The sequence below is a fragment of the Rhinolophus hipposideros genome, assembly GCF_964194185.1.
Source record: "Rhinolophus hipposideros genome assembly, chromosome: 16".
In the NCBI taxonomy this organism is placed as follows: domain Eukaryota; kingdom Metazoa; phylum Chordata; class Mammalia; order Chiroptera; family Rhinolophidae; genus Rhinolophus; species Rhinolophus hipposideros.
Genome location: NC_138062.1, coordinates 12,073,861 through 12,085,362, shown reverse-complemented (window position 1 = coordinate 12,085,362; position 11,502 = coordinate 12,073,861). Strand labels below are relative to the sequence as shown.

Genomic DNA, 11,502 nt, shown 5'->3' with positions numbered 1-11,502 from the left:
ACTTTATATCTAGATCTTTTTGGGTATTTGGAGTTTGCCAGATGAAGCCAGAAGCTGGATTCAGCAAGAAAAGTTGTTGAATCATAAAACACTTCTACCCAATTACAGTAATGGGCCTGGTATAGGAAAGCCCACTTTAAACTGTAATAGCTTGCTCACCTTACTTAATAAGGCTTCAGGAAGAGGCATGAAGGGTGAAGGAGAATGAGATAATCGGTGACTAATCCTAAAGGATTAATTCCCAGTGACCCTGTCAATTGTATACCACTTCCTCTACTGCATTGACTCCCATAGATCTTCATGCAGAGACATTTGAGGTTATGCTTGTGGAACCTGAGATACTGTGTTCTAAGTAGGAATTCGGTTGACTAACACTAATGGCTGCAGTGTAGATAAGTCAAGACTAAAATGATGAGCAGGGAAAGATCTCTGTCTAAAGCAGAAAACAGTTCCCCACAATGAGTGTCAGAAAACCATCCACATGTGAAAGATGAGTAATGAGATGAACATCTGTCTCCGTGGAAGATGCCGGATCTTCCCTGGTATGAAAAATAAGATTGTAGTCCTCGATCCCTCTCTCCATCAAGGTTAGAGCAAATAGGACTCTGTTTTGAATGGCACTGGAGTTCCTTTAAGAGAAGAATGCTAGCCCAGAAGGAGTTCCTCTGACCTTTTCACTCCCTCTGTTCTTCCTTAACTTTACTCCCCATGAGGTTAAGGAGGTTTTGGCATGATAATACCATGAATTAGTGTTACGAGAACTGATCAGCACTGGTGATAGTCTGATTGCTTTGTAGAAACAAATTCTGAACAATCTGAGAATACAGCATGAAGAGTTTTCCTGGCTTTGACAAACAATAAGATGAAATCAGGAACAATCAGAGAGAGGTACAAGTAGAGAGGCAAAGTGATAAAAGGAAGGGCTTTTGGGCTCCTATCTGAGGGCAATTAGATTGGTTGGAACTTTAAATAAATGTTTCCCATCACCAGTTATAGCCACCATATTCTTAATGCCTAGTGCTGCATCTACATAGTCTATGAAGTGAACCCCCTGATAAGTCCAGTACCCATCTGGCATGCTACACAATCTTTACAACATTATTGATTATATTCCCCATGCTATATTTCATATCCCCGTGATTATATTTTGACAACCAATTTGTACCTTCTAATCCCTTCACCTTCTCCCCTACCTCCAGGTCTTCCCATCTAGCAACCATCAGTTTGTTTTTCTCTATATCTCTGAGTTGATTTCTGTTTTGTTTGCTCATTTATTCTGTTCATTAGATCCCACATATAAGTGAGATCACATGGTATTTGTCTTTCTCAGTCTGACTTATTTCACTTAGCATGATATTCTTTAGGTCCATCCATGTTGTTGCAAATGGTAATATTTAATTCTTCTTTATAACCAAGTAATATTGCATTGTATAAATGTACCAGTTTCTTTATCTAATCATCTATTGATGGGCATTTTGGTTGTTTCCATATCTTGCCTATTGTGAATAGCACTTCAGTAAGCATAGGGGTACATATATTTTTTGAATTAATGTCTTGGATTTCTTTGGATAAATACCCAGCAATGGAATTGCTGGGTCATAAGGTAGTTTTATTTTTAAATTTTTGAGGAAACTCAACACTGTTTTCCATAGTGGCAGCACCAATCTGCAATCTCACCAACAGTTACATGGGAGCTCCCTTTTCTCCACAATCTGGCCATCACTTGTTATTTGGTGTTTTATTGATGATAGCCATTCTGACCAGAGTGAGGTGGTATCTCATTGTGGTTTTTATTTGCATTTCTCTGATGGTTAGTGAGGTTGAGCATTTCTTCATATGTCTGTTGGCCATCTGTATATCCACTTTAGAGAAATGTCTGTGCAGGTCCTCTGCCCATTTTTTAATTGGGCTGTTTATTTATTGTTTTTTGGGGGGTGTTGAGTTACATGAGTTTTTTTTATAAGTTTCGGATATTAACCCCTTATCAGATTCATCAGATGTGGTGAATATCTTCTCCCATTCAGCAGGATATCTTTTTGTTTTATTAATTGTATCCTTTGCTTTGAAAGGAAAAAAAAAAAAACTTTTTAGTTTAATGTAGTTCCTACATGTTTATTTTTTTTCTTCTGTTGCACTTACCTGAAGAGATATATCAGTAAAAATATTGCTAAGGTAATGTCTGTGAATTTACTTCCTATATTTTCTTTTAGGAGTTTTATGGTTTCAGGTCTTACATTTAAGTCTTTAATCCATTTTGAGTTCATTATTGTATATGGTGTAAGAAGGTGGTCCAGTTTCATTTTTTTGCATATAATCTGCCCAGTTTGCCCAGTACCATTTATTAAATAGACTATATTTACCCCAATGCAAATTCTCGCTTTCATTGTCATAGATTAAATGACCATATAGACATAGATTTAATTACGGGTTTCTATTCTGTTCCATTGATCTGTGTGTCTGTTTTTTATGCCAATACCATGTTTTGTTTTTGTTTTTGTTTCTGTCTGATGCATGTAGGCAGAATTATTCATATACTTCTGTGCTAAATTTCTGTCATATATTACATTTATTTTATTTTATATGGTTTTACAATTGTTTTGGTTATATTTTTCTAATAAGAGCCATGAAACTTTTGAGGAACGATGCTGTGATATATTCAGTTTCATTGCTATGATGCCTAATATTTTGACTGGTAAATGATATTTTGAATTAAATCAAACTTTTGATCACAACCTGTGAGTAATCAAACATTACTTATTAAGACATTTCTATCTGCTCCATTTGGAAAAGGGTAACTTTGATGTGAAATCATATATCACATTCTAAAGAAGTTATATTTGGGTAAAAAAAAATCACAATTTGAAAAGTAAACATAATTGTCAAATACATTGAAGTTAATAATCTGAATGATGCAGCATTATACTTTGGAGTAAATATTGAACATGACACTTTCAAAATATATTAAAATCAAGTTTCATATATTTAATTACTTTCTACTGATACCATTTTGAACAAAAATAAGGAAAATTTTATTAATAGTTGACTGCATCTGAGCAATGATTTAAGTAGGCATTAGAAACTAGTTTGGTCTAAATACTACAACAGATTTCTATTTTAAAATATATTCCCATTTTCATTTCTCAATAATAAATTCCAAGGTAAGCAATGACCTCTACTGACATTGATATCGATGAATAGAAACATTGATATTTTTCCTGCCATTTAATAAGCACAACAGCATCTTACTCCTGCATAATGTATTGAGCCACCATGTAACAAATTTGTAAACTGAAGAGCAATTGAGCTTAGAAACAAAACAAAACAAACAAACAAACAAAAAACATGAGGTGGACAAAATGACAACTCAGGTTAAAATAAAGCCACATATTGGCATTTATTTGAAATGTCAGAACATTTGAGGAATTAAGAAGACATGCCAGTCAGCAACATACACAGTCATGACCATTGGCTGGGGAACACATAAGACAATTAACAGTATAGGAGTTATCAGTTTTACGTCAATGTCCATCAAAACCTTGAATTCATGCCACAATTAAGTTTCCCCCATTATCAGAAGCCAAAAATGTCATAAAGCAAAGAAGAAATTATCTCAGGACACATCTTGCTAACAAATGATACTCAAAATAAATTGAGACTCAGCAAAGATGCTCACAGACACAGTTCAAAGCTATGGAGTCTTGATGATGAATGGGAAGGAGCTTGGCACTGCCTCCATAATCACTGAAAAACAACAGATAAACATTGGTTTTGTCTTTTGCCTTTTTTTCATAAAAGCAGATATCCTCTTGTGATTTCTTGTGGTTAGTGAACACAAGTACTAATGTAGGTCTTTCATAAAAGCAAAGTGGCATAAAGTGAACTTTCAGAAAGTGGGGGATACATATATATATGTATATATATATATATATATATATATATATATATATATGAATATATCAAACAAACTGTTTCAGAAAAGGAAAAGTAATTTTCAGTGGGACTACTGAGAGAGAAAATATATTAGAGAAAATGGAACTGAAGGATGATAGAATCTTATAATCATAGGGAAAGGATATTTTTAAAATAATAAAGTGCATATGCATATACCGTGTTCCCCTGAAAATAAGACCAGCCAGACAATCAGCTCTAACACATCTTTTAGAGCAAAAATTAATATAAGACCCGGTATTATATTATATTATATTATATTATATTATACCCGGTATATTATGTTATATTATGTTATGTTATATAAGACATGGTCTTATATTATAGTAAAATAGGACCGAGTCTTATATTAATTTTTGCTACAAAAGACGCATTAGAGCTGATAGTCCGGCTAGGTCTTATTTTCAGGAAAACATGGTAAAACAAATGCAGGATTAGCTCAAGAAAAGATATATGAGTATGTAGCTAGGATAGGATTGATTTTCCAAAGTTAGTCCTATGGGTAGTCCTATGTTATTTTTTACTTAAATTTTAAGAACAAAATGTTAGTAAAATTATTCTGGTAGCAGAATTTAAGATGGACTGGCATATAGACAGAAGATGAATAAATGAAACTCATGCAATAGTACAGAAGGAAATGAGGCAAACGTAGTGGCGGTGGGATTGGAAAAAGAGGGCAAATGTAAATAACATCCTAAATCAAGAAATGACTGAATGAACACAACTGACAAAAAATGAGATTTAGAGAATTAAAGAAAGGAAACAATCATAGATGTTTAAAAATGCTTACTTTGTTAAACATTTTTAAAAAATCATGATATGTAGAGTAAATAGGAGGGAGCACAATTGATGGTCATTTAACAAATTCAAATTTGTACCTGTTGCACATAAGTTGATTCGAGACAAGAATATAGGAATAAATTCTAAATTTGGAAACTCTTCCTCACTTTTCACAAAACGTTGAGTGAAGATTAATTACACTAAAGTAAGATGAAAAGCCCATGAGTTATTGAAACATGTTGGTACCTTGCTATAGTTGAATATTTTACAAAAAATTAACATGCTCTTAGGCATTTTTCTTAGAAATAAAGTCTTGACACAAAATTCTCAGGAAATATACACTTAGCAACTTTATATTTTTAATCTGCTAATATTGACTATGATGATTACTTTTATTTACTTTAAACAATGCCAGATAATGTCTGAATTTTAAAGTATGTGCCAGAATGCTACTGATATCCATTGACGGTATCCACTAAGTATGTCAGTGGTCTTCCTTCTTTTAAATCACAGCCCAGATGACATGGTGAAAGAAAAGATTACTCTATTTATTTGAACAAATAATCCTACAAGAGCAATGCATTTCACAAATAAAAAACATTAATTATGACTAATTTGGGTTCGGATTTTATAGTGAAAATCATGCTCTTTGTTTAGTGTTTTGTTTTTTGTTGTTTTTTTTAATGTATTACTAAGAACAAATTTTACTAGAGTTTCATTATCTTCTGAAAAAGAACTACATATTTTTTTCTAATGTTACCTTAGAAAACATGCTTCTATGGGGGCACGCTCATTTAGCTTTAAAGTCAGTAGGTAGGGTTATTCAGAGAGCAACATAATTTGCATTACTCAGTAGCTTTTAGAAATGTACAATTTCCAATTCATTCCAAGATACTGAATCAGAATTTGCTTTTTAGGTGATTCCTATGGCTATTAAAATTTGAAAAACACTAAATTAGCCTTGTATTAACCCATCCATCCAATTCAGTTTTGTGGTAATATTCCTTAAGGGGCATTATGATTCAAATTTCAAGGTTTTAGGTGAATGATGTTAAGGAATTTAACGCTAGAGTAGATGAAACCAAAGTTGCTCAAAACCTATTACCATATATTGTTAGACATATATTGTTAGACCATGCCATATATTGATAGACCGTGCCATATATTGATAGACCGTGCCATATATTGTTAGACATTTCCAAATCTATTGATTCATTGGATCTTGCAATAATCTCCGAGATAAAGAGACCCTATCTCCATGTTTCTGGGCATGAAAACCGGCCTCAGGTTAAATACCTCCTCTATTCCACACCGTGGATTGACTCAATAAACGGTGAACATCCCATTTCTGGATGACCCTGAGTTGGCCTGGAAATAAAAAATGGTCATGGTCTCCTCTATCACGGAATGCGCAGTACACTGTAATTAGACAAACGCTACGAAAATGCAAGGTCGTGTACATTTCTAAGACGGAAACAAACTTTCAGAAATTGTTCAGGGAAAACTTTAATTTTGAAAAGGCATCTGAACAGATTTCTGAGGATCACATTTTTGTAAAGTTGGCCCTGAAAAAGAAAGGTAAGTGTGTCGGGGAGTTCACTAAGGGGAACCAAGCGGCAGTTGAGGCTGAAGCCTGGCCGGAATCCTGCAGAATTTTGTAAGACAAGGTGCGGATGTTGGAACTGAGCCCCGAGCCTACGGAAGCCATTGGAGCGAGTTGGTGATAAGCTCGGATCCACGTTGGGAAAAGCTCCCTCCGTCAGACCCGAGCACGGCCCTGCAGGCGGGGGGTTCTTAGGGCCCCTCCCCTCGGCTGCCTTTCTCCACCCAAGTCACCGCCTCCTGCTCCTCGGCCTAACTGTCTGACGGGGGTGGGAAATGTGTGAGAGGCGAGGGAAAGCAAAAAAAAAAAAAAAAAAAAAAAGACAGTCTCACAAAATATCAAAAAGAAAACATCCCACTTGGCAGCGAGTGCGCGGGAAGTTCGGCGCGCGAGTTCCGGGTTCCCCGCCCGCCCCCGCCCCCGCCGGCCGCAGCTCGGGTGAGCCCCCAGCCCCCGCTCGGCGCCGCCTGCCGGGCCGTGTCCGTCTGTCTGTCCATCGGCCTGTCCGCCTCCCCATCCCCCGTCCGCCGTCCCCGGGCCGCGCGGGGCTGCGGCGCTGCGGGGCTCCCGCGGCCCACGGAGCCTCGGCCGCGCGTGGGCTGCGGCGCCTGCAGGACCCGGCCCCGCGCCCGCCGCCCACGCCCCGCGCCCCGGGGCCGCCGCCTCCGCGGCCACTTGTGGAGTCCTGCCCGGCGGCGGTAACTCTACACCAGCCCGAGTGCGGCCTATTTTTATCCAGAAGCCGGCCACCAGACTGTCTGTGGAGGACGCTCGGATTGAGGGCCGGGCTGCCGCTGAAGCTTTCTCAGGCACGGGCTGGGAGCGAGCCCGCCTTGGAGATTTCAAAGCCCTGTCGCCAGCTTCCAGGCAGGGCCCTACTGGTGGCTGGGAGCCTTTTGGATGAGGGTGTTGCTGGAGCCCGGGGGTGCTGTCCCTGAACCCCATCTCTCAGGCCCGAAGCGGGGATCCCGAGGCCACCAGGCCTGAGCCCAGCCCGAGCTGTGGCCTGGCTACCCTCCTTCAGCAGTCCCTGCAGAGCTCCTAGGGACAGGCTCCCAGTGCGAGGACAAGGAGATGAATGTGGCAGCCAAGTACCGCCAGGCCTCCCTGTATGTGGGCGACCTCCACGCCGATGTCACCGAGGATCTGCTGTTCAAGAAGTTCAGCGCCGTGGGACCAGTGCTGTCCATCCGCATCTGCAGGGACCTGGTCACCCGTCGCTCCCTGGGCTACGCCTACGTGAACTTCCTGCACCTGGCCGATGCGCAGAAGGCCCTGGATACGATGAACTTCGACATGATAAAAGACAAATCTATCCGGCTCATGTGGTCTCAGCGTGACGCCTGCTTAAGGAAATCTGGGGTCGGGAACGTGTTCATCAAGAACCTGGACAAATCCATTGATAACAAAACGCTTTACGAACATTTTTCTGCTTTTGGAAAGATCCTGTCCTCCAAGGTGATGAGTGACGACCAAGGATCGAGAGGCTACGCGTTTGTGCACTTTCAGAACCAGACTGCTGCAGACAGGGCCATCGAGGAGATGAATGGGGCTCTGCTGAAGGACTGTAGGTTGTTTGTTGGCAGATTCAAAAACCGCAAGGATCGGGAGGCCGAGCTCCAAAATAAAGCCCACGAATTTACCAATGTGTACATCAAAAACTTTGGAGACGACATGGATGACGAGAGACTGAAGGAAGTTTTCAGCCAATATGGCAAAATCCTGAGCGTTAAGGTGATGACAGATTCCAGCGGAAAATCCAAAGGCTTTGGCTTTGTGAGTTTTGATAACCACGAGGCTGCCCAAAAGGCTGTGGAAGAAATGAATGGGAAGGACATAAGTGGACAGCTGCTTTTTGTAGGCCGTGCGCAAAAGAAAGCAGAGCGACAGGCTGAGTTAAAGCAAATGTTTGAGCAGATGAAACAGGAGAGATACAGGCGGGCCCGGGGAGTGAAGCTCTATATTAAGAACCTGGATGAAACCATTGATGATGAACGACTAAGGAGGGAATTTTCTTCATTTGGGTCAATTAACCGAATTAAGGTAATGCAAGAAGAAGGACGAAGCAAAGGGTTTGGCTTGATCTGCTTCTCCTCTCCAGAGGAGGCCGCTAAAGCAATGGCTGAGATGAATGGCCGCATCTTGGGCTCCAAGCCACTCAACATCGCCCTGGCCCAGAGGCCCTAGGATACAAAGACTCATTGCACCAGCCTGTGTGTTCAGCAGGTGGGGGAGTGATAGTGATTTCTGCCTCAGTTGTCCTAGGTCAAGTTCAAATCCCACCAGATGGCTGCTTAGATTAGTACATGTTGTGATAAAAGGTTTTGTCTCCAAAGCTATTTGTTTTTACTTTGCGGAAAAATAAATGCATCTTAGAAGGTTGCTTCATTTTACAGAGGCACAACTTGAATTACAATATTGTATTTTTTTAGTGGTTTTCATGTATTATTCATGGTGACAAGTATAATTATATATTTTTATTATACATTTTGAACCAGTTGAAGTGTGGTAATGGAGTTTATTGCATATTTTCTTATTTTAAAAATATAGCTAGCTTTAATTTCTTCTGTTGAAAATATGCTTAAAATAGTTATTTTACCTAAGGCTTGCAAAGTAATTTATTTTTACAAGTAAAATTTCTAATTTCTCATCTAAGTTTTTTTTTTTTTTTTTGGAAACATTTTAAAAATCACTAGTACAAATGTAATTTCATTTTCAATTAATGTTTAAAGTACTAGGACATAGTTGAACATCTTTTAAATTTATATCCTGACATTGTTTTTCTGATGGCTGAAATTAATGATGGAGGTTTTTAATGTTGCCTACAAACTTGCTTTAAATAATATTTTGCTATTCTTTCCATTGGTTGACTATAATTCAGGTGTTTGCTAGTTATCAAAATTGGGACTTGAATAGTAAAACCTTAACTTCTACATTCCTTAGGTTATAAACCTGTGTCAATTTAAGCGACAAAAAGTTGGCCTGATCATAATTCTCCTCATACCTTTACAGCTTAATGTTATGCCTTAAGTTTTTATCCAGTACCAATATTATAAAACTCGTGTGTGTGTGTGTGTGTGTGTGTGTGTGTGTGTATAAAACATAGACATTCTGCTTAACAACTAAGTGTTTTTAGTGTCTGTTTTATACAGTTCTTGTAGTGATATTGTCTCAGGGTTCAGAAAAGTGAAACTTGCTTTATTTTTATGAACTCTTGTCTCGTTTTCATAGACCATGAGAGCTGTGTTACCTATTAGGGTTCACTTTTAGCCTTGATTGATCAGAAGCTCACTAATTGATTTTCTGATGAATTGAAGTTATGCCTCTTAGCCTGTTGATTACCATAATTTTTATTTTAGTCCCATTCCCAGATATTTCCTCTCCTGCCTTTGGTCTATGTTATTTAGTTTCTTTTTATACTGTTTAAAAGGGCTATATTATATTGACTTTTACTGTGTGCCATTTGAAATCCACTTTGGAAATAGAGGCAAGAATTGTTTATTCATATTTAAATAATTACTTTTACATTTGCGATTCACTCATACCAAAGGTGTCTAGAAAATAGTTTTATTGTTGTTGCTATTTTAATCCTTACTCTTTTTAGTTGTTTTATGTAACCATATAGTCAAAGCTTCTGCCTCATATATTACCAGTACAAAAAAATACTAGTTTTTTGGCAATAGTAGTTAGTCTTTTAGCTATGAAAGAATGAGACAAAGCTTTTTCTGCTTATTTTTGTATAAATTATATATTAGTCACATGTTTTCTAAATTAAAAGTATCTTCTAGACAATGAAAAACATGGATAATTTAAAAAATTATAGCAGCATATAATTCTATTATGCAGACATTTTCTTTTAAAATTTGTTGCATATCTTTCCAATTTTTTTCTATACATATACGTGGAAATAATTTAACAAAAATAGAATCATATTATAAACTTTGTTTGAAATTGCTTTCTTAATTTGACAATATGCCATAGTCAAATTCCATGTCCACAAATAATTATTTGCTTATAATTTCAATGACCTTTATCTTTCATTTAATATTATATAACCATAATACAACAAAGTTCCTCTTGATAAACATACAGGTGGCTCGATCATTCCCTCATTTTTCCTTTTTTCCTGTGTCAAAAATAACTTGGAAAACATCCTTGCAAACTCATGTATGCTGATATATATCGATCCATTTATTTTCTTAAAATGATGCATAATTCGCTAGAGTTAATGTTTAAAAAGACAGCAATGTAAAAATAATTTTCATAAATATTGCTCAAATTCTGTCCAGAAAACTTATGACATTTACACTTCTATTATCAGTGTGCAGGATTGCCCATTTCTATACACTCCAAGAGCAAGGGTCTTTTAAGTTGTTGTGTGTGTGTATATGTATGTATGTGTATATATATATATATATATATATATATATGTATATATATATATATATATATATATACACACACACACATATATATGTATGTATATTTCATGGTTACCTTTACTTTTTTATTACAAAAGTTAAACAGCATTTCTTATATTTATTGACCATTTGTATTCTCATAATCATGAGCCAGTGTTTTACGATCTTAGTCTATTTACCAATTGGGGTGATTTATTTTGTTGTTGTTAATTATTTATATGGGTTTGTTTCATTTCTTTACATGTTAAGAATAAAAGTTTAGACTTTTTTCCTGATATTGTCACATTGTTTATAGTTTTGAGTTTATTCCAAAGTTAAATTTTTAAACTCAGAGTTGTCAGTCTTTGATTAGATGATGTTGATGCTGTATTTCAAAACACTTTGAACACGTAAGATATATTTACCCCCCGCACACACACAACTCATCTCTATCGTCTTCTGTTACTTTCAGAGTTTCATATTTTCAATATTTTCTAAACAAATTTTGGTCTGTATAGTATCTTACCCAAAGACTATAGTGAATCTTCAAAAGTGTCTTGTCAATTTTTAATAGCGTGTTTTGGTAAATACTGATCGATTGTAAAAATATATGTGAACCTCATATGCCAGCGCTAATTCATCAGCTCTCTGAATCACTGTGTTCAGAAGTATTTACTTCAAAAGCAGAGTTTTTAAGGAGGGGTGCCAGGTAATAGGACTGGGAAATGTAGTAGGTGTGTCAAACTTTGATATCTCTTTCTGGATTACCCA

General features: G+C 37.2%; 1 protein-coding gene across 1 annotated transcript; it reads left to right on the top strand.

Annotated features, from left to right (window-relative positions):
* Window positions 1-7,121: 7,121 nt before the first annotated feature.
* PABPC4L (poly(A) binding protein cytoplasmic 4 like) lies at window positions 7,122-10,686 on the top strand. Its single transcript, XM_081076434.1, has one exon. The coding sequence runs from the start codon at window positions 7,406-7,408 to the stop codon at window positions 8,516-8,518; it is 1,113 nt and encodes a 370-aa protein (XP_080932560.1). The 5' UTR covers window positions 7,122-7,405; the 3' UTR covers window positions 8,519-10,686.
* The last annotated feature ends 816 nt before the right edge of the window (window positions 10,687-11,502 follow it).